Source organism: Sinocyclocheilus rhinocerous, unplaced genomic scaffold (assembly GCF_001515625.1).
Source record: "Sinocyclocheilus rhinocerous isolate Xijiao unplaced genomic scaffold, SAMN03320098_v1.1 scaffold1338, whole genome shotgun sequence".
Lineage (NCBI taxonomy): Eukaryota > Metazoa > Chordata > Actinopteri > Cypriniformes > Cyprinidae > Sinocyclocheilus > Sinocyclocheilus rhinocerous.
In genome coordinates, this window is record NW_015632722.1 from 175,750 (window position 1) to 200,024 (window position 24,275).

The following is a 24,275-nucleotide window of genomic DNA, read 5'->3' on the forward strand; positions in this document are numbered from 1 at the left end:
GTCCATTACTGACTTCTTTCTCCTTAAAAAATCCACAATATGAAATATGTCCATAATGAAATTGGAACGGAACTATATGCGCACACCACCCCTCCGAAAAATGTGACCTCTTTTAGTAACACTACAAATGTAATCCCAGCCGGGTGTCTCTGTATTTAGCAACAGTACAGTTTGTGCTATCAATCTGATTACCGCAGAAATAATTGTTTTCTGATTGACAGCTACAGAGGGTATTGAGTGGGGAAAAAACCCAATGCATCTGTTTATCAGAAATTAATGGCTTTTTTAATGTGGTGTAAAGGATCTTATCCTGTGTATGAATTATCCTATAATAACCCCTAAGCAGTGGATTCTGACGCAGTGAAGTGTGGAAGGCATGCTTAGCATTCTCTCTCTGAATATTAAGGGGAAAAGGGGGTGTAAATCTGATTCAGTCACAATCCATCTCATGCAAATGACTCCACTGATGGGCGAGACCCTATCATTGCACCTTACTGCAAATGAAAAGATGCAAGTGTTTATATGTGGGACTCTCTGTCTTTGCAATCTCAGAGCATAGCTGAGCTGCTGATACTGTGCTGGGAGTTTTTACATCTGAGTTTTAGAAGTATGTGAACGCTGGCATTCAGTGCCTGGTTATTTACTGTATATGTTCGACCTTAATGTGCAACTGTTATGCAGGCCATATGGATAATACAAAACCTATGTCTTACACAGCAAGTTAGCATGCATAACAGGTGTTTAGGTGGACAAGTATCTAATCCGCTCTCCTCACTTTGTAATTCCATTTATTTTAAGTAGTTTTGTGGTTTGGTTGGAAGCACATAATTAAAACTACATTATGAAGATGATAGATTTTAGATTATGTGAATAAAATTTCACACACACACACACAGAGACACACATGTATATATTATTTTTGATGTTGTAGTTGGTCTCCCTCTCCCCTATCACTCTAAAACAGGCTCCACTTGCTTTGTACATATTTTACTTTATACTACCGTCTGCAAAGTTGATCTCAGGACTCGAATAGCCAGATCACAGTCTAGCTTTTGATCCCTCTATTCAGAAAACTCCTCTTTGATCATCTATCCTAGCTTCAGCATAGAGCCCAACTACGACTTCTTGTATATCTACGATGGACCAGACAGCAACAGCCCGCTGATCGGGAGCTTTCAGGACAGCAAGCTTCCAGAACGAATAGAGAGCAGCTCCAACACCATGTACCTGGCCTTTCGCAGTGATGGCTCTGTCAGCTACATCGGCTTCCACCTGGAGTACAAAGGTAGACCCTGACATTTCAAGACCCGAAATGTCTAAACCTTTAATTAAATACAGTATATTACACATATATTGGACAGCAAAGCGAAGTCGAGTTGTGAAAAAGTGAATTTAATTGTGACTGGTATTCAGCTGACGGTTTAAAGAAATAGTTCACCCAAAAAGGAACATTCTTTCTTCATTTACTCACTCTTACCTATTTTCTTTTCCCTCAGAACATAAAATAGAATTTTTTAAGAATTACACTTCATAGTTCATAGTTACCAGACAAGCTTCAAAACCCCTGAACATTTTTTCATTTGAAGTAAAATGTGTTCATGTTGTAAATAAATCTCAGTTTCAACCAATAACTGTTCATTCTGCAAGCTAAGATATGCCTAAAGTGATTTGCAACCCTTGCTTTTCCTGCACCTTCTCTCCATCTCACACAGCTAAGCTGAGGGAGTCATGCTTTGATCCTGGTAATGTGATGAATGGCACTCGGTTGGGCAGTGACTATAAGCTGGGCTCCACTGTGACCTTCTACTGTGAGGCAGGCTACGACCTCCAGGGCTATTCCACGCTTACCTGCATTATGGGTGATGATGGCAGGCCTGGCTGGAACAGGGGGCTGCCCAGCTGTCAAGGTAGAGTCTGCAAGTAAAGATGGATGTGTAAGAGAATCTCTGAGAATAAACAGTTTGGGCCTGCTGCTGCAGACCAAACAAAATTAATCAAACTCGTAAAATGACTTAAGCATGCTGCGCTAGCCAAGATCGGTTCTATCAAGGCTGGTGTCTCAAAAATAGCAGTTCATCATAAATGTTGAAGCACAGAGTAATGAGTGATCTGGGTGTTTGTGTGAACAGCACCATGTGGAAGTCGCTCTACTGGGACAGAAGGAACCGTGCTGTCACCTAATTTCCCGAGGAACTACACAACGGGACAGAGCTGTGTGTACTCTATCTCTGTACCCAGGGAGTTTGGTGAGTAACTGTAAATCCGAAACAAAATTGGATGCAGTTTCGCCACATTTAGCAAAACGCAGCAAAGCCAAAACATAGTGGAGTTATACATTTAATGTGTTTGGTGTATTCAGCATACAAATTATAGGGGCTTTTTCTGACAGCGATATTATTTTGAGTAAATTGGGCATCTCTCTTTATTTTGTTTTAAACGTTTAACCATAACATGTTAATAAACACAAACAGCTCTAGTTTAAATTCCAAATCTTGAATACCTCATCATGTCTTGTGCATATGACACTAGTACATACAATATGGCTTCAAATTAATGTTCACAGTCATTTTGAGTTCCCTTTCAGTCGGTCACTACGAGTCACGTCGTGACCGACGAATTGGGATATCGCTTCGATAAATATCATGCTTTTGAATTACTAGTAAACAGTATGCCCTTGTAAAAAAGATGTGTGCTTAATTGAATGTACACTTGTAATGTACATAAAATTTTGAAAGTAAGACTGTACTTATAGATAATATAATATTAATTAAATAAAAGGCCACTTAAGTGTACTTAGAGTCAATTTTCATGACTGTTTATTACTTAAGTTACTTTAAAGTACAGTTTAAATCATTGTTTGTCTTTTGTTGTTTTCAAAGACAATAGAAGTAGTTATGAAATTACATATGAAGATGTGCTTAAGATCTACTTAAAGGGTTAGTTCAACCAAAAATGAAAATTAGCTTGTGTTTTACTTACCCTCGAAGCATCCTAGGTGTATATGACTTTCTTCTTTCAGACGAATCCAGTCTGAGTTATATTAAAAATTGTGCTGGCTATTCCAAGCTCTATCATTGCAGTCAGCAGGTGTTGCAGTTGAACAGTCCACAAGTCGTCAAATAAAGGTATCTGTCATACGCGGAAGGCGTTACGGCAGATGACACAGCACGTATGCACAGCAAGCGCGCCTCTGAGGTATGCTAGTCTCGCGAGTTTGTTTATAAGAGCAAAGGAAGTAAAGTTTCTATCCTCCGGCATTTTTCTTTGCAAATCCTCGGTTTGTACTTCTAATTCGTGACCTGCGTTTTGTTTTGTTCTCTCTTCGCATTCGTCACTAATCACGCAACGCCGACGCTGCAATAATAGAGCTTGGAATAGCCAGGACAATTTTTAATATAACTCCGACTGGATTCGTCTGAAAGAAGAAAGTCATATACACCTCATATATGCCTCGGGGGTGAGTAAAACACAAGCTAATTTACATTTTTGGGTGAACTAACCCTTTAAGGTGGTCAAAAAGGCATTTTTTAATGTAAATTTTAACTAATACATTTTTAATGAATTGCAATTAATATACACTGTTAATACTTCAGTTTGCACTTACAGTAAGTATATATGTTTTAATATTATTTACGTCATAAGTACTCATTTTAAAAGTATGCTAAAAGGTACTTCTTTTTCACAAGTGTGAGTCTCATCTGAACTATTTTAAAGTATACTATTCTCCTGTATTAATTTCTATACATTTAATGTGCTATGTGAATAGAAGCAATTGCAGAATTTGTCAATAGTTATATGCCACCCAGTATCCTTGACCTGCTGTATTCCAGGGATACTTGAAATGTTTGCAGACAGCCTATGATTGTAATATCCAGGCGCCAGTTGGAAAATAGTATAGAGATGAAAGTGTGAAATGAGAAAGCACTTCAAACCTCCCGGCCCCGGTCTCTTTTCTTATGGTTCATTTTTGTGCTAAAAGAAAGCCACTTTGCTATCTCAGTCCTGTCCCAAGAAGGCTGTGGTGTTATGAGGTATGTGGTGTTGAAAACCCTCCTCTGTAAATGTTGCTGTCAGTTTAGCTGTTATGGGGATTTTGGACCTCCCTCACAAGCATTGTTTGGCATTATGTGAGCGGTATGTGATGTCTCCCTCGAGGCCCGTCTCTGGTCATTGGACTGCTCGCACTCTGATGGAAGGTCCTAAACGAGATAGATGTCATTTGAAATGAAGCCTTCATAAAAAGCAAACGAAAAGTGAAAAACATTATAGCTGTGCAAATGAAAAGGCGTGAAAATGAATAGTCAGCAGCTGAGGTGTTTTAGCCCCTGAAATGCATACATCACACCATTGAACTCGCCATGCCATTTTAAACATTGGCATATGTACACATAGTACTAAACATACTGTGAAATATTGCCTGCCTGTTCAGTTCTAAACATAAATATTGACATATTCAAATTTCTCTACTATACTCTAAAGTATTTCTGTCAAATGTGCGGGATACAGATTGTGGCAATGCTTTTTTTTTTTTTTTCTAGAACCAACAGCAATAAAAATATCAGTACCAGCAGATAAATGCAAGGGAAACAAGCATATTTGACATTTGGGCAAAATTCAGAACTTAATAGGAATAGTTCACTCAAAAATGAAAATTCTGTCATTATTTACTCACCCTTATGTCGTTCCAATATTGTATGATGTTATTTATTTCTTCTGTGGAACAAAAAGATGATTTTTTTTTTTAAATACAATAAATGTCAATGAAATGTTCTTCCAAATCTTCTTTTATGTTACACAAAAGAAAGAAAGCCATAAAGGTTTGGAACAACAGGGTGAGTAAATTGTGACACAATTTTTTGATGATTTTATTTTTTGAGTGAACTAGCCATTAGGAATTGCCTTCATTTTAAATGCAGGAATTAATTTGTAATTTAAAAGGTATTCTTAATTCAAATCCGAATGGTGCACTGACCTGTTGCTCCTAGGGACAAAGTAATTGCTCAGGTATTTAGATGGATTTTAACCCCAGGTAAACAGTACCTGAGATCTAGACATAAACTATCGCAGCAATTTGTCTTGTTCCCCAGAGCTGCAGTTCAAGCCATTAGTAATGATTGGAATTGCAAAAGGGCTGAGGTTCTTTTACATTAACAAATAATTAGTAAACCATGCCTATCTTTCAAAGTGATATCGCTTAAGGTTATCTGCAAAGGTACATCCATTATGCTCAATTAACAGGCAAATGTCACATAGTGTGTAACATAGTGTGTTTAAAAAACGAATAAATGCGGTCTTGGGCAAAATACTGTGCAACACTTAACCGAGTGCTGCTTTAATTAGTCCTCTTTGAGTTCGGTGTACATTGATCATCAGCAGTTCTGTTAGTTCAAATCACTCAATGTGCAAGTTAAACAAGTTCATGGTAATAGAGCAGAAGAAAGAAAAACGAACACAAATAGAGGGTGAAAAAAGAGAGAGAGAGAAAAGAAATCCAGGACAGGAGATCCATAAGTCTAGTTTGTGCTGATGCTGCTGAGCCTCTACATGGTGGACACCTGCTGGGAGGGGGAGCATTCCATTATCATGCACCTGAAATATCGTCAAACATAGCTTAAAATGCCTTGTAGAACAAAGCCTGGGCTGAGCGCTTGTGTTTGAGTGGAGATAAATATCTTACGGTTGTCATAAAAGCTTTTGTTTCGTCATATTCAAAAATGGCATGGAGGCAGATCATATAAGCTAGAGAAGTTCAGCTGTGTGTATTGATCCCTAAAATATTGTGAAACCGGTCTGCTGGTTTTATTGGTGGCTGTGGATTGGGCATAGAATGGCATACACAATCTTTTGAGACTGGAAAGGAATCATAAAAACTGGCATTGCCATTGCTGTGAGTAGTTTTTTGGCACACAAGACTGGTGGCCAAACCTATATGGGTTATTTAATGGCCAATACTGGTGTCTAGAGAGCAGAGTGCCTGATATAATGATGATATGTATACATTTATATAAACATTTAATTATTTGGCAGATGCTTTTATCCAAAGTGATCAACAAATGAGGATTAATAAAACAAAGTCATTCATCCTTGAGAGACAATACTGTAATACAAAGTTTCCCAGTTGCTGGGAAAAGCATGCACTAGATTTTTGGGAAACACTGCAAGACTAGAGAATTGAAAGGAGTGGAGAAAGAATAGGACTGTTCTAAGTACTGTATGTGCAGTTATAGTTTTGAGTGGAGTGCTCATGAAGGAGTTTTTTGAAGGTAGAAAGGGATTGTGTTGTTCCGATCCCGTTGGGAAGATCTTTCCACCATCGAGGTTCACTGACTGTGAAGATTCGGGAAGGGAATTTTGTGCCTCTTTTTGGTGGTACCATGAAGCACTGCTCTTGAACTGACTGCAGATTTCTGCAGGCAACATGCATAAGTTGTGTATAAGTGAGTGTAGATAGAACCGTAGAGATCCAGTGACTATGTAGTGTTGGCAAATAAGATGTACACAAAATTGCTGTTTAACAAATGTATGTAAATTACTTATTTTACATACATTTGTTTCTTTAAAAATCCACTAAAATGTATGCAATTACAAAACATAGTTTCTATACACTGTAAAAAATTTACTGTAAAATTTACAGTAACTTACTGGCAATTTTGGTTGCCAGTAAGACTGTAAATTTACAAGAGTACTGTAAATCAATAATTACAATTGTACTGTAAAAATTCAAAAGTTTAGGGTCTGTAAAACTTTTATGTTCCTCAAAGCTGCATTTATTTGATCAAAAATACAGTAAAAAATAGTAATATTGTGAAATATTATTAACATTTAAGTTAAATGTTTTCTGTTTTAATATATTGTACAATTTATTCCTATGATGGCAAAGCTGAATTTCTTCAGTCATTTCTCCAGTCTTCAGTGTCACATGATCCTTCAGAAATTATTCTAATATGCTGATTTGCTGCTCAAGAAACATTTCATATTATTGCCAATATTGAAAACAGTAGTGCTGCTTAATATTTTAATGGAAAACATGGTGCACATTTTTACAAGATTCTAATTAATTGAAACTGTCACTTTTGATCAATTTAATGCATCCTTGCTGAGTAAAAGTATTTTTTTTAAGAATAATCTTAAGAAATTATAGTCCTTCACTGCACTAAATCATTTTTACTCAGCATTGTTGTCTCTTTAAAAAGATAAAAATATCCACTGTCAGATATTTTTCCTATTTTATGCATAAACCTTACAATATTTTCTTAGCTGTTAGATTTATGCTTACATTAAGAAAAATAAACTTAATTCAAGATATGTTTTCTTAGAATGAGTCATATATCATATACCGTTTTGCTTAATTGTATCTTGTTTTAAGGATGTTTAGATATACAGTAGATGTACAGTTATTAAGGAAAGATTTTCTTGCAGTGTTGAAGAAACAGTAATTATAACAGATGCACATTACATTCGCTGATCTTTAGGATCCCCAATCACAGTGAGCAAACACTTCAGATTTTGCATTCTTTATAGAGAAACTACCACACAAATACACACACATAAACGTGCACATATATGCACAGACGTACCTTTCTCCATTGGCTCTGATCTGTAGGGCAGAGCTCTGGGGCCCTCTGTTAAAAATGCAGCACTCCACTGCCTTTTTTTAATGTTTCATTATTCTGTCACAAAGAATGATGCCGGCAATATTTCAGACTATGACAGGTTTGGTCTGAGAGATGCATTATTCAGAGCATGCACCCCCACCCCAAGCTCCCGTCGGCTCCCCCACCCCCACTGGCCCCGGGCAGTCAATACAAGAATGTAGGGGAATCCTTGCTTGCAAATGGTTGGGGGTCAGGGGGAAAAAATCAAAATTGATGATCTCTGTCTGTTAAATATTCCATGCTGAAGTCAAAACCTTCAATTACAGCTTCATTACTGCCTGGGTGTTTTGGAAACAGTTTTCTGCGAGCTATACAAGTGGGCAGAATGTGTTTTTAACTGGTGATCAGAGTTCTGCATGATTGAGCATGGTTTTCATAGCTTAAGATAGTAAAATTTATGTTGCCAAACAGCACTAAGCTTTGGGTGTTGGAGCTGCAGAGTGGCATGTTGAAGATGTAATCAGGGCCGCCTCTCAGTGAGATGTTAGCTTGTCTTGCAGATTTCAATTTAACGTTAAATCTTTAATCAGTCGAGAGCCTTACATTGAGCTTAAATATATGCTGTGCACCATGCATTAATCAAATGCTCCTGCGTTTGTTGTTATTATGTGAGAAGCTCAGTCTGGTAGCCTCGGGCATTGTTAATAGGCACTTCGTAGGTGTTACATTAGCAGCCATGTCACCTTCTCGATGTAACGTTATTAATATGTTTTCTGAAGTTCTGATTCATCTGCTGGCTGCTCAAGGCCCAAGATAAGGTCATTTGTATTTCAGTTGAAATCATATTTCATTCAGAAGTGATTTATACAAATATTAGCTTCAAAATAAAGATTTACAATAGCATCTGGTTTCACCATTAAGCCTGTACCATGACAGTGAGTAGTGGCAAAATATTGCAAGAATTATCTCAATTTTAAACTGCAATATAAAATAAAATCGCCTTTTCCTGTCATTCAGCTAGCCTGTGGGTATACATTTTAATATTTATATACTGTAGTTGTATTGAAACTAGGGCTGTCAGGTTCATTGTGATTAATCGCATCCAAAATAAAAGTTTGTGTTTACATAACATATTTATGTGTAATGTGTATATTTATATGTATATATAAATACGCACACATACATGTATATTTTTAAGAAATATATGTAATTTATATTTCTATATAATAAAATATTCTTGCAATAAAGTTATACAAGCTATACATATTCTTAAATATATACATATATATGTGTGTACTTATAAATATACACAGTACACACATTATGTAAACACAAACTTTTATTTTGGATGTGATTAATCACGATTCATCTATTTGACAGCCCTAATTGAAACTTTTATATGGTGTGTGTGTGTGTGTGTGTGTGTGTGTGTGTGTGTACACAGTATATTTATGTATCAGGGTTAATATAGATTTAAAATTATTATTTTTTTAAATTAAATTAAAACCATAAAAACATTATTGTTACTTGAAATAAAATGAACATTAGCTAGTTGCTAGTTGCCAGGGCAACATTTGACGTTTTAATTTAGTTTGACTTGATGTACTAAAATAAATAAAACGTTAATAAAAACATTTTAAAAAGTTAATAAAAACTACATAAATGACAAAAGCACACAACAAAATTACTATAACTAACATGAAAGTGGAAAATATAAAAATAAAAAGTTTCAAAAATAAAAACTATAATAGTATCTCAGTAATACTAAAATAACACTTGTGTGTGTGTGTGTGTGTGTGTGTGTGTGTGTGTGTTAGAAAATTTTTAAAAAATTTTTTAAAAAGAATTAGTTTTGCCCATTATATAAATATATGAAGGGTGGGTGGGTGTGTATATTACTTTTTTTTAACTGATATTTTGTGGATGCTTGTCGATTTTTTGTGGATACATGAAGACGTGTATGAATGTACTGATGTAGCATAACACACCATATTAATATTTCAGTATTTCAGTTGATTATTAGGAATTTGCTTTGGGGTACCTTCATATGGTGTTGAATATAAAATAGACTTTCAGCAATGTAGCAATTCTAAATTAATGCACAAAGAGATATTAAATAAACTCCCTTTTTGAATGCCCGAAGCGACCATTAGGCCAGTTACACTTTCTATATTTTCTGTCATGGCTGTCAGTTAGAAATAGTCAACTAAATAGCTTTTCCCCTTGCTGACTCTGACCTCCATATAAACACAAACACACACTCAAACCAGTGACAGTTTCATGTCTTTGACATAGACGCTGTCTTGGAAAGGGATCACTCTTCTCTCTACAAAGCTATTCTAAAGCCTGTGAGAATTGGGAATTGCAAGCCCCTGAGCCAAAACATCAAAACAGAAAAGAAGTCAAGGCAAAGTTCATTTAGCAGGGAGAAAGAGAAAGCAGAGGAACACCAGGTCTCTGTATAATGCTTTTGTTGTGTTTCCTGACTCCAGTCAGACCAAAGGTGCTAAAGTTCTCTCCTCTGGTTAATCACAGTCAAGCAGGCAAAAAGTGCCATTTCTTGACTTTGCCGTTGACTAAGGGCAATTAAGCACCGTGTTTTCCTAAAGTAATTCTCAGATTAATATCTCAGCAGTAGGGTGGTTGTGGTGCTTCTCTTTTAGTTGCAGTATTTCCTTTTATAGTAAGCTACTAAAGATTTTTGACAGCTGTGAGAATAGTTTGTACAAATATTTTAACAGACTGAACAAAAATGGATCAAAGCATTAAAGGAATAGTTCACCCAAAAATGAAAATTACCCCATGATTTACTCACCCTCAAGCCATCCTGAGTGTATACGACTTTCTTCTTTCAGACAAATACAATCAGAGTTATATTTTAAAATGTCTTGGCTCTTCCAAGCTTAATAATGGCAGTGAATGGGTGTTGAGATTTTGAAGTCCAATACATCCATCATAAAAAATACTCCACACGGCAACGGGGGGTTAATAAAAGCCTTCTGAAGTGAATCGATGCATTTGTGTAAGAAAAATATCCATATTTACAACTTTATAAAGCATAATCTCTTGCTTCCACTAACTGTTGTACGCACGTTCACAAGAGAGTGGCGTTTGATTTTACTGTGCTAAAAGTAAAAATGGAATGGTTGATAAAAATTATTTAGTGCAGTGAAGAACTATAATTTCTTAAGATTATTCTTTAAAAAAATACTTTTACTCAGCAAGGATGCATTAAATTGATCAAAAAAATGGTTGATGTTAGTCTCTACTATTTGACTATAGATAGAATCCTAGGATGACATAGTGGCAGTAACAAATGCAACTGTACTTTAGTCATCAGTAGATGCTTTTGTCTAAAGTAATTTGGAGTACACCTATTAGAGAGACAATGATGCAAGGCACTTAACCTCTGGAGCAACCTGGTGTTAAGTGCCTTGCTCAAGGATATGGTGATTATGGTTCTTGTTTTGAGGGATTGGGTACCACTTTCCCAGAGGTTTAACCCTCAAAGACTCCCAGCACTTCTACTGATAATGAACTTTTTTTGTATCAACCTTGAAAGCAACTGGCTATTAAAAATATATAATAGTTATAATAATAATAATAATAATAACAAAGTCAGTGCATGTTTTTCATTGGGATGGATTTTGGATTTAGATTATCTTTCACACTGCAAAATTGCAGCAATGTGTTTTCAAGGTAACAAGTGTTTTAATTGATAAAAAAATATGACTTTTATGTATTTTTAATGTGAAAACTTTTCTATTATATTTTATGTGGAAAATAATTTGAAATAGTTTATGATTACTAAGCTTTTTATTTTATTATTTTATTTTGTTAAATAAATATTGAAATGGAAGATTCACTGTTGCATTTTTTGAGAAAAAAAATTATCTGAAATGTATGCACGTTTATTTAAATTATTGTTAGAAAATATTTCAGAGACTGACTTGCTGTTTTATGTATTTTTTTAACCCTTACTTAGTAAATATACAAAACATTGAGTCTGTGAGTGTTGACCACTACACCACACAACAATAGCTTACTTAAATAGCCAGCCAATGTTCAGAGCTGCCTGAAGTGTTTGTTTCTCCCTCAATTTAATGTAATGACAAAAAGAAAAATATTTTTCACCTGCTGCAATGTCTATGTTTAGATATAAACAGACTTTTAGAGCTACTCCCCTCCATTTTCTCATTCTCTACATCTGCGTGTAGCATGTGTGATGATTCCTCTGTCCCCACCATGTGGTGAGCGGGGAAGGCGCTATCTATCCTCGGCACACAGCACTGCAGATAGAACATCCTTCACTGATAACAGGCGCACAGGTGGTGGTGCTTTTTCGCTACCTTGCTGTATTTTCATTCCTGTCTGGATATTTGTGTGTGTGTGTGTGTGTGTGCGTGTGTGTGTGTGTGTGTGTGTGTGTGTTGCATATTGGACCAGGGGTTCAGGGTCCATACGTGTTATCTATCAATTATTCATATGCAGGGGAAATGGCTTGTGGGTCATGTATACAGGATGGTATTTCATGTGTGCAGTGAGAAAGAACAAACCCTGAACCTTTGTGGCATTATTGGATACAGATGTGAAGCTGACAGCTTGAAAGAATATAGTTTTTGGAGAAAGTCAAGTTTGAGGCTTGAATGTTTCTGCTGATTTGTCAATCTGCAGTGAAGGTTGCGTGTGTGTGCATGTCTCATCCTCGCTAGCTTTTCGTCTGCACATCCAGTGAGCCCTGCGGAATCTCCCACCTCAAAGAGATCCTGGCAGATTGTGCGAGAGCATCTCTGTCCCTATGGGACCAGGCATTGATGTGTGAGGCGGATGACCAGCCCATGCCTGCAAATCCAGACAGGTGTGCTAGGAATCAGAGCAAAGACCTCTGCCATCTAGCCTCGAGCAAGATGATGGCCCTGGGGTATAAATCTCTGCTTGAGTGACCTCTCTCCTCAGAGTCTAACTGAGAGCCCCTCGCTGTAAGGAGAGAGTCTAATAAGAGAACAAAGACATATAGAGGCTAGGACAGCATACTGAACAGTGATATGTGCCATATGAACCTTATGGCCCTGGTGTGTGTGCACGTCTGGATCAGCAAACTCGCTTATTAACTCAGTCATGTATAGGCTACTCATGCATCTAGTAGAATGATGATCTGACCATTAATTTCCATGGAAACAGCACATGTCTGCTAAAGCAGTGTTTAACGCCTGTCTAAGAAAAGACATCCGAACAATACCAGCATTTTGATGCAGGATTGACGCCTCACAGCCGCCTAACAACACCAGCTTTACACCTCAACCAGGGTTACTGTAGTTGTAGTTGTTACTGTGGTAACACTTTAGTTTAGTGGCCAATTCTCACTATTAGCTAGTTGTTTATTAGCATGCATATTACTAGCATATTGGCTGTTTATTAGTACTTATGAAGCACATGTCAATGCATTATTCTGCATATTCTCCATATTTTTAGATTTTAAACCATATTTTAATTTTAGATTATAAAGCATATTTAAGAGTTACATTACAATATATATATATACAGTGGGTACGGAAAGTATTCAGACCCCCTTAAATTTTTCACTCTTTGTTATATTGCAGCCATTTGCTAAAATCATTTAAGTTAATTTTTTTTCCTCATTAATACTTTCCGTACCCACTGTATATATATATATATATATATATACACTACCGTATATACATATATACCGACATATATGTCAAAAGTTTGGGATCAGAGCGATTTTTAATGTTTTTTACAGGAGTTTCTTATGCTCACTTTGCTGCAGCCTGGAATTGAACTGCTGGTTTTCATCTGGCCAGAGGAGAACTGGCCCCTGACTGAGCCTGGTTTCTCCCAAGGTTTTTTCTCCATTCTGTCACCGATGGAGTTTTGGTTCCTTGCCGCTGTCGCCTCTGTGACACTATTTTCCTATTTAATGCTGTAAAGTTGCGTTGACACAATCTGCATTGTTAAAAGCGCTATATAAATAAAGGTGACTTGACTCATCAAGGCTGCATTTATTTGATCAAAATATGCAGGGAAAAAAATTAATATTGTGAAATATTATTACAATGTAAAATAACGTTTTTCTATTTTAATATACATTCAAATCTAATTTATGTCTGTGATCAAAGCTGAATTTTTAGCATCATTACTCCAGTCTTCAGTGTCACATGATCCTTCAGAAATCATTCTAATATGCTGATTTATTATCAGTGCTGGAAACTGTTGTGCTGCTTAATATTTTTTTGGAACCTGTGATACTTTTCACTGGAGTAATGGCTGATGGAAATTCAGTTTTGCATCACAGAAATAAATTATATTTTAAAGGATATTAAAATAGAAACCATTATTTTATATTGTAATAACATTTTTCAAGATTAACGTTTTTTTCTGTATTTTTGATCAAATAAATGCAGCCTTAATGAGCATAAGAGACTTCTTTAAAAAACATTACAAGTCTTACTGATCCCAAACTTTTGACCGGTAGTGTGTGTGTGTGTGTGTGTATGTGTAATATAGTAATCATTTTTTATAATGTAAGACTTGAAGAGCCTCAGACACTTTGATCTTCTGAGATACGGACAATACAAACACAGTGTTTCCAGATCTCACTGAGAGATGATGCAGGCAAACTCCTTCCTCACCTGTACATTTGTTCCTTTTTATCCACTTCCAGTTCACTCAGAATGGTCAATAGCATAATATAATGTTCTACATGAATGCAAGTGATATTCACAGTCATGTTTGGTATCATTTGAAATGTCTCTGTGCGACTACTACAATGGTCTCAATCTTACAAGGACTAAACTAAAAGGTAATACAGAACCTAAAGGTTGTTGCACACTGAGTCCGAAAATTTAGTCCGAAATTTTCGCACGTTAAAAAATAAATACGACCTCACGTTATGTCAATCACGTTTACACAATGCCTCCGAAATATTCGTCCGTCATAAAAAATTCGGATCGGGTTCGATTTTTTCTGTTTTTCGCATCCGTAGCAAGCATTTTGAGAGGTGTTTTGAGCGTTCAGAGCCACTGTACAAGCAAACGCCAAAATCCAGAATGGCGACTGTCAAATTCATCCACTTCGTCTCGCAGCACAAAGCACTGTATATAGATCCTTGCACACTGAGTTCACAGAAATTGGTGGTCTTCTTTTTAATATGTGGCTCTAGTATCGCTAGCAAAAGCATCAAACTGAGCCACTGACATCCTGAAGTAAACTTTGAATCGCCCGTGATAATCCCGCTGCTCCTTAATAAGGAGGGGGAACTCTCCTTCCTCTCTATCTCAGGATTGGATGGACCCAATATTTCCTTTCTTTTTCTTTTTTTAAGAAGCGAGAGGACAACAAAATCATCCTCACTGCTTGAAGACTCCATTTAGTGCTGTTTTGCGAATTTTTTCGCAACGGATTAATTAATGCGCATCAGACTCCGTGTGCAAGGTTTCTGTGCTAGTAATAGATAAATAGTACTAGTATAACCTCTGATTATTGTTTGAGCTTTCTTCAGGTTGTACGTAGTTATTTTAACTATCGGGGGCTAGATAAAAATACTATTGAAATATTAGCATATTTCATAGTTCTACTATAACCTCTGATTATTGTTTGAGCTTTATTCAAGTTGTATGTAGTTATTTTAACTATCGGGGCTATATATACTAGCATAACCTCTGATTATCATTTGAGCTTTAACTAAGTTGTACATAGGTGACTTTAGGGGGCTAAATAGAACCACTATTTAAAGAATGGTAAGCATGGGGAACCTATTAAATAGTATTAGTCATAACCTCTGGCTAATGTTCAGACTGGCAAGTTTGTGATCTTGAGGTCCGTGTAAAACAGCCGACGTGAGACACTCTGAGCGACATAGATTCCTAATGAACGAGTAAATATAAAGTAAAGGGTTAACTAGAATAATCAAGTGTCTGAATAATAATAATTAGAAATGGACAAACAACCAGTTTGTATGACAACCTAAATTCGAGGTCATAATAAAATGGAGTCAGATTAAATTACTTTGCGCGCTGGAAAGACCGAATACGCAGGAACCCTTCAGCCACCATTGGATACCTTCGTTGGGCCAATTGGGTGGACCTTACAATAATATACTATACCATGCTTAAAAAAAAACTACATGATCATTTTTATTTTAGTTAGTCTAATGTATAGAGTCGTGAAAATGTATTATAGTTTAGCTTCAGTTTTTCCCCCAGTAATGTTTTCCTTTTAAAAAGGTTTCATTTTATTTAACAATTTAAAAAGTATTATTTTGATTTTGAAATGCTGAAGTGCATTTTTTCCTATTTTTCTACATTTTTTCTCATAGCCAAGCTTCATATAGAGCAGGGGTAAGCAACCTTAGACATGCTAAGGAAAAATCAATGGCATGCCAAGCATATGCAGATGAATGTGATATTTATTTCAAAATTATTATTACTATTTTTTAAAGAATTGTTCTGGTCAGATTTGCATGAAAAATAACATAATAATCCTTAATCAAGTTTGCATATTTAATTAGTTAAAGTTTTTTTTTTTTAAGCATCCCCACCAGATTGACCCCACAACACTGACTCAACCAGTGGTGTGAGTTTGTGGGCGGAACTGTCTGTTTGACCGTCCACTGAATTATGGAGGGCAGTGAGAGTATTTGACATTATTTTAGCAATTCCAGTTGCTGATGCTAGTGGTGCTGAAATTACACACCTCCCATTTAATCCACCTGAGACACAGGTACATTCCACTCTGTCCTCATAAGTTGTTTCCGCCGCTGGTACACTCTTATCCCATCAAAGATGGATGGCTGCAGACTAATGGAGAGGCGTTGATACACATGTCTTCAGAGGGAAGACGCAAATCAGCAGATTTGTCCACCCCATCTCCTGCGTTGACCCCATTGCAGACTTGACTGGGGGTTATCTAATTAAGGGCCTTTTGAATCTGAATAAACACCTGAACTGAGATGGAGATCCAGGCCTGAGGTCTAAAATGCAGTGTTGGTGTGCTGTGCTTGCATTTCAGTAGCAGCTAAGCTTTATTGCACCTTCGGTGTTAATTAAGCAGCAAAGGAAAGATCCGCCTAGCATCATTTACTTTTCAAAGGCAAAGAGTATTAGCTGAGATCTTTATTAGTTCTCCAGGAACTTGGTAAGGACATGAGACTATTATATTCCATATGCTTATATATTCCATGTTATTCCTTGGTGGAGCACTTAGCATGTTGGGAAACGTTTTAGCTGGAGCACTCACATTTTAATAGCATTTTTTTCTCTGTACAGAACGGTTTATGGAACCCTTAAGATATTGGGTTATTGCCTATTGTCATCTGTGCAATATGACTGGACATTTCGGTTTCATTGTAATTTCATGTATTAGACATTTTCACAGTTCTTCTGAAGGTTTTATTGCACTTAATATGAGTTGATGACTTTATCAGCCATCTCTAATCCAATCTTAACCTAACCTCGAGTCATGCTTCAGGCGCAAAACATTTAACATATGACTTTACGATCTGAATTCTTCTTTTTTTTCACTCTCTTTGCTATGAAACATCCATATTCTATTCAATTACTAAAGGCATAGTTCATGCAAAAATTAAAAGTCTCTCATCTTTTATTTACCCTCATTCTGTTTCAAACTTTCATTCTTCTGTGGAACTCAAAAGAAGATATGCGACCCTAGACCACAAAACCAGTCTTAAGTCACTGGGGGTATATTTGTAGCAATAGCCAAAAATATATTGTATGGGTCAAAATTATTGATTTTTCTTTTATGCCAAAAATCATTAGGATATTAAGTAAAGATCATGTTCCATGAACATATTTAGTAAATTTCCTACTGTAAATATATTAAAACTTAATTTTTGATTGGTAATATACATTGCTAAGAACTTCATTTGGACAACTTTAAAGGCGATTTTCTCAATATTTTGATTTTTTTGCACCCTCAGATTCCAGATTTTCAAATAGTTGTATCTCGGTCAAATATTGTCCTATCCTAACAAACCATACATCGATGGAAAGTGCATTTATTCAGCTTTCAGATGTATAAATCTCAATTTCGAAAAATTGACCCTTATGACTGGTCCAGGGTCACATATTTTAAAGAATTTATGAACTGTTGTTTTCTGTACAATAATCGACCCCAATCATTTTGGACACCACTGACTTTCATTGTATAGAAAAAATACATTAATTGAAATATCACCTCTTGTGTTCCTCACAAGAAAGAAAGTCATGCAGGTTTGGAACGACATGAGGGTGAGTAAATTATGACAACATTTTAATTTTGGGTTAAACTATTACTTTAGCATTAGTCTAAATATTAAATTTAGTTGCTTGCAAGGTATTTGGTTGCTGCCACAACAGGGTGATTCTGTTCAGGGTTATTTTTATTTTGCTCTAACTGCAAGAACACTGCAGGACTGGTATCCCAGCATGCTTTGCAGATTATGCTAATGAAAGTAAATAGAAATAATGCCTCTCTCCACCTGAGTTGTCACAGGGAGAAGGAAAGGTGTGTCCCCTCCCCTTTCACTTCTGTTTCTTTCAGAGAGCAAATTGAATTGGTGATCCAGTCCAGCTTCAGAGATGAAGAGACAGGGGGAAAGGCAGGGAACCACAGAGCTATTTTTTATTTCTGAATTGTGTAAGTCATGAGAAAAGAGGGAAAAGGTGTGAATTAATCACAGGCCTAATTTCCATAGCAGCCGGTAAGCATCTGTCAGAGTGTGTTAAGCGTAAGAGGATGTATGGAAAAGGCCAATCTTCTGCAGTGGTGCAGTGGAGAAGCAAACAGTGAATTAAAGCCAAAGCCCTTTCTGAGAGCGCTAGCATGATGAAAACAATCTGCATGTGAGTGATGCTTGTCATACATACTTTCATAACATACGGATGCTTCTGCCCTGCACGAGTGCATGAAGACATTGTAAAAAGGCACTTTCCGAGTATATGGTACAAAATGAAACTCTTTTTTTTTATTTCTTAACAAATGGTCAACACAAAGAGAAAGTACAATATCTAAATTAAGCTTTCAGCTGGCTTGAGAGTTAATTTATCTAAAATCCACTATCATTCAAAAGCTTGGGGCGGGTAAGTTTTGTTTTATGTTTTTTAAGTCTCTTATGCTCAAAAAGGCTGCATTAGATTGTGAATTATTATTATTATTATTTACCCATTCTTTCAGCGTTCTTTGAATAGAAAGTTCAAAAGAACAGCATTTATTTGAAATGTTTTTTTTTAATAATCTGAAAATCTGATAATCACCTTTGATCAATTTAATACATCTTTGCCTAATAAAAACATTATTTCTTTAAAAAAAAATTTACTTACCCGAAGCTTTTGAATGGTTATATATCTAATAGTTCTCACAACACAAAATGGAGTTTGTGCATCTAATGTTTTAGAGTGCTTTTAAATGCATTTTAAAGTGATGGGACACAAATTGTACCCTATTAGTGGAAAGTGCCAATACTATAAATAGAAATCTGCCCAATTAGTATTCTGTTTGTGAGCTGCTGGAGTAGTGTGCAAACTATCAGAGCTGTGAATATTGATTCGTGCATCCACTCGTTTTATCAATTTTTTTTTAAGGTTTATTTTTTTCATTTCCTGTCAGAGTGTCACAGAGATGCACAGACCATTGCTTCATCTCGAAGCTCTGCTCACATTTCATGCACACATCCTGCTTCAAATGGCACTTCTCAAAAAAATGGCTACACGGAAGCAAAAGGAATTGTAAGGAATAGCATCAAGAAGCTGAGGAATAGCTGTGTATCAGGAATTACTGAACTCTGACTCCTGAGTGCTCTGTGGATCCTGCAAAGGAAACAACCTTCTCAGTTGTCTGTAAATGTAGTCTGAATTTCCCTCCAGTGACACCTAGACTTTTTTTTCATTTTCATAAGTAATCTTTTTAAAAGTTCTTTAATACTTGAGAGAACTGAGACTACTTAATGTGTTATTTAGAAGTGAATGCAGCTTCACTGTATTTAAATTATATTGATTTTGTGTCGGAAATGGATCAAGTTTTCAATTTAGTAGCACTTAAAGTATGTCATTTTGTAAGGTCTGACATCTGAAGCACATTAATATATACTTATTTTGAGCTGTACTTCTACTAAAATGCACTTTAGTGCAACTGTTTAGTTCTGAAACACATTTTGCACTTGACGTGTGTTTTATTGTAAAATATACTTATTTTGAGTTCTGCTACTTAAATGCTTTTTGACATTACATTTTAATGTCATATGAATGTTACATAAATGCATTTAGTCTACATTTTGTTGTCCCAGAACAGTGCATTTTAAGCACAATTTCTCTCAGCTTCACTATACAAACGCAGTCCCTGATGAAGATGTCACCCTGTCTTCATCTTTTAAACTTTCCCAGAGTTGCAAAGCGATGCATTAGTGACCCCTGGCCTAATGTAATTATAATGGGTTGAGTATGATTGCAACGTGTACTACTTAAGCCTTGTACATTATTAATAGGTGCGTAAAAGGGATCTGTCTTTTGTTGAGGTTCAAATTATAAAATAAATGAATAAATAAACTGTAAACTGGCACAGTAACATTGCATTTTTCTCCTTCCAAATTGATTTGTTTCTTCTCATTTCCCCCATTTTGTTTGGTGCATGCGAGCAAAACCTTAACGGGCACAATTGTTTTCTGACATGAAGTGGTAATTGGAACTGCGTAGCAGGTGCCACTGTATGCAATGCCAATAAAGCCAATCAGGTCTAGGTAATCAAGCTCTTTGTTTACCTCAAATGACAAATAAATCTTTTTTTTTTTTTTTCAAAATTGGTTTCTGCAAGAGTTTGATTACACTCTTGTATTACCAAGCAGAGAACTGTTTAATGACACAGTAGCTATGCTGAGCATATGAGGCGCTCCATCGATCCTCAGAGCCCTGGTGAATCACTGGAATCTGTGCCAGATTTCAAAGACATCTGAGACAGCAGTGGCCCTGGAATCTCTGTCCATTCACTCAGTTTATACTGTATCATGGCTTAACAACTTTATCTGTGCCCAGAACTTGCGGTTTCTATATTTAAAGCGTTTTTTTTTTTTTTTTTCAATTAATTTCACCATGGAAACAAAAGAGAGATGCCATTGAGGTCAGTAGAATCCATATGCGTACAACCTTCTTTTTTTTTTTTTTTTCTCAAAATTTTGGTGGAAACATCAAAGCATCGGACAGCAAATGAGACTGTAATCCCAGTGTGCACCCAGTGTAGGACAAAACCAATGCACAGTAGCACTCAGCATGGTACCAACACATAATAGGGAGATGTTACAGCATGATAGCCAATTTAAAAGATTTAAATAAACATACAGCCTTATTACCTCTGAGAGCGCTCGCTGGTTTAAAATGTGCAGATCTATTGAAGAAAAATTATTCTGCGTAATGTTCTTGCATACAAGTACTTAGTGGCATCTAATTAGGAATCTGAATATGTGTGGAGTAAATGAAGAATACATGCAGAAAGCCTTTCAGGACACATTTGCTGCTTGTAAGCTTCTAGCTGGGATCTTAACAGTTGAGGGGTCGCTTGGGTTAGTGTACGGTTTGTAGTTTTTGTCATGCTGTGGTCAATGCTTTGTGAAATATTTTGACACTTTTCCTGTTTTTTCCCCGTTTAGTTCTATTTGGACAGTTTGTCCTGTTCCAGACGTCATTGAATGATGTTGTGGACATTTATGATGGGCCAACACAACAGTCCTCTCTGCTGTCCTCTCTCTCTGGGTCTCACTCAGGTAAAGCTCAAACCTGATGTCCTATTTTTGCACTTCCCATACTTTAAATTGGATGCATTACCATTCATTACAAGCCACTGTTCAGATGTGATATTGTTATTGCAAAACATAAAAGAGGTGCACAAAGAAATAGTGTTGCATTTTCTATGCATTAGGACTGCTCTATGTCATTTGCTGTCTATTTCATAGCTTCAACACACTGAATATATTCAGAACATTACAAAACAAATCCTGTTAACAAAGACATGGTCAATTTAAGAAGAAGGAAATAGCATGGAAGGAGAAGAAATAACTGCAACTCTGGTGTAAGAGTGACGAGGCAGAGCGAATTCTGTGCGTTTATCTCATAATCTGTGTTCATCACATCTGCTGGATCATCCTGTCGTAGAGGCATCCTTCAGTGGCTTTTAAGCTGAAAGGCGGTTATTGCCATTTGACTGAACAGCCACATGGGAGTTCAAAGTAAAAAGAGACCTTCTATTCAGGCATTTCCCCTTTGCAAATATACTTCTCTATCAGGAATCTTTTGAAGCCAAAAAAAGCAAAAAAAATATGCTCTGTGCAGTGTTTTTTTATGTGTGCAGATCTCTCCAAAATGCAATTTTAAGATTTATTTACTCCCCTGTCTGTTTTTCAGGTGAATCGTTGCCCTTGAGTACAGGAAATCAAATAACTATCAAGTTTACTACAGTTGGACCAGAAACTGCCAAAGGCTTTCATTTTGTCTACCAAGGTCAGTTTTCAGCTCTATCAAAAATATAACCATAAAACAATATTTACTCTATTTATACAATGTCAAGACTATTGAGAATATTTTTGGTACTTCCTGTAACACTGGTCAATATTTCATATCTACTTTTCAAAACGTATAATTATCGAGGACGTTTGTTTTAGTACAGTTGAATGCATCATAAAGCTTCCCTACAGCTTTTCTTTGCTAAATGTGGCATGGAATACACTTTTTTCCCAGGGTATTTAGCCTTTTTACATCATTTGCTACAACCAGATATTTTGTGTCACTGTGATTCCTGCTTTATGGACAAATCAATATTTATAGTATTGTCAACACTTCACTTTTTAAATTAAAACAATAAATACAGATTGTATTAAAATCTTTTACATTCTGTAAATAGCCACACAGGCCTTGAAATGTAAAGCCCTTATATTCTTTAGCATTTCAGGTGTCTTTTTCTGCTTTAACCCTCTCCCACACATCTTTATTTTGGTATTTTGGGAGTCAATCAAACTGACTCAGCCTCTCAGTGACTGAACAAGTCCAAAATCAGTCTTTTCCAGTTTAATAATTTTTTTCTCCACCTTTAGATTGATCAGGTTTGTTTGTTTGTTTTGATTATTTTTTATTTCAATTTTTTTTTTTTTTTTGCCCGGTTATATCTGTGTTTGATGTGGTTGGGTAGTGATTTAAATTGGCATTTAAAAAAAATATCTGCATTGTTAGAAGCAAAGGAATCGTGTTGAAGCTAGAATTTGTTAGCAGGTCAAGGCCTGACATTTTCAAGTTGTGTTTGTTCCACTTACTTTTTAAAGGAAGATGTGTACATTGAATAAAGGTCTTACAGATACTTATGTTATTTATTTATTTATTTATTTATGATAAAAAAATTCTGCCACTATTCCACCTCAAAAGCCTTGAGCCACAGTCGAGGCCATTTCATTATTAGTAGAAATGCAAAGATGCACCTTTACAAAGTAAAACACTCTAAGCTGGCACGTTTCTCTTGTACGATTATGTCACAGCTGTACCACGGACCAGCGCCACGCAGTGCAGCTCTGTTCCAGAGCCTCGCTTCGGCAAACGCATTGGCAACAACTTCGCCGTGGGCGCATCAGTGATGTTTGAGTGTAACCCGGGCTACACACTCCACGGCTCCACTGCCATTCACTGCGAAACCATCCCTGATGCCCTGGCTCAGTGGAACGACACGTTGCCCACTTGCATTGGTAAGTTCAAACCCCGCCAGCCCCTGAGAGTGATGCACAATCGATGTGGCCTTTTGTTTTCACAGATTTGGTTGTGTAAGCATAGCTAGCTGAATGATACATCACAGTGAAACAAAATGCAAGCTGAAGTAAAGCTGTGCAGAATGTGACAGGCAGTTTCTTTTTAGTTATTTACGCAGATTTTATTGGAGTCAACACAGGGAAACAGGCTGAGGCTGGCAGAGTGATAGCCAAATATCACGATACAAACAGAAACCTCTTCAGCTGTTTACTCACGTTTCAGAGAGGTGTTTAGTATTATAAAAGGTCTGAGTTTAACAAGCCACTTCTCTTTGTTTTGCTTGTTAGTCTCTCTGCCAATCTTTCTTGCTCTCTTACTTTGGATTTTGGATTGCTAAAGAGTTGATTATTATGCTTTTCTTGTCATATTTAGGCTAGGTGAAAAGAAACCCTCTCCAGTACAAACACTCAAAATAGCTGAGATAGCAGGCCAACCATATAGCTGTATGCTAAATCAGAAGGCTAATCAGCTGGGTAACTGTGTGTTAAGCAGTCAGGCTAATCAGTTAGTGGCTTGTTGAAATAGATGGCTAGCTGTATGGAATAGATATAATATTTATAACTTTATATAATGTAATTTGTGACACAATTTAATTTATTATCCGGCACTGAATGGAGTACCTTTTAAAGGTCATTTCAGCCAATAGAAATTAAGGGTCCAAGGGGAGCCCCTTTTCACCTAAATTTGGGACTACCAACAAGCAACCAATTATTTATTTATTTATTTGATTTGATTTTTATATATTTTAAAGTTTTTGAAAGAACCTTTTTCCTGTTTCAATACAATAATTTGATAACTATCATTTTTTGTGTGTGTGTTACTGTGTCTTTTATTTGTTGCTACCTGCTATTTGGACATTATTATTGTCACCTTTTCACATCATTAGTCAGCA

At 36.3% G+C, this 24,275-nt stretch overlaps 1 protein-coding gene across 1 annotated transcript in view; it reads left to right on the top strand.

Moving 5' to 3' along the window:
* The window catches only part of LOC107742859 (CUB and sushi domain-containing protein 3-like), a gene marked incomplete at its 5' end in the record, with an annotated part of 265,370 nt that overhangs the window by 148,529 nt on the left and 92,566 nt on the right, over nt 1–24,275 (top strand). The window contains 6 exons of the mRNA XM_016555932.1: nt 1,098–1,285; nt 1,713–1,907; nt 2,130–2,246; nt 21,247–21,360; nt 21,998–22,093; nt 23,119–23,322. Coding sequence (XP_016411418.1) covers nt 1,098–1,285; nt 1,713–1,907; nt 2,130–2,246; nt 21,247–21,360; nt 21,998–22,093; nt 23,119–23,322 — 914 coding nt within the window. The remainder of the gene's footprint in view (nt 1–1,097; nt 1,286–1,712; nt 1,908–2,129; nt 2,247–21,246; nt 21,361–21,997; nt 22,094–23,118; nt 23,323–24,275) is intronic.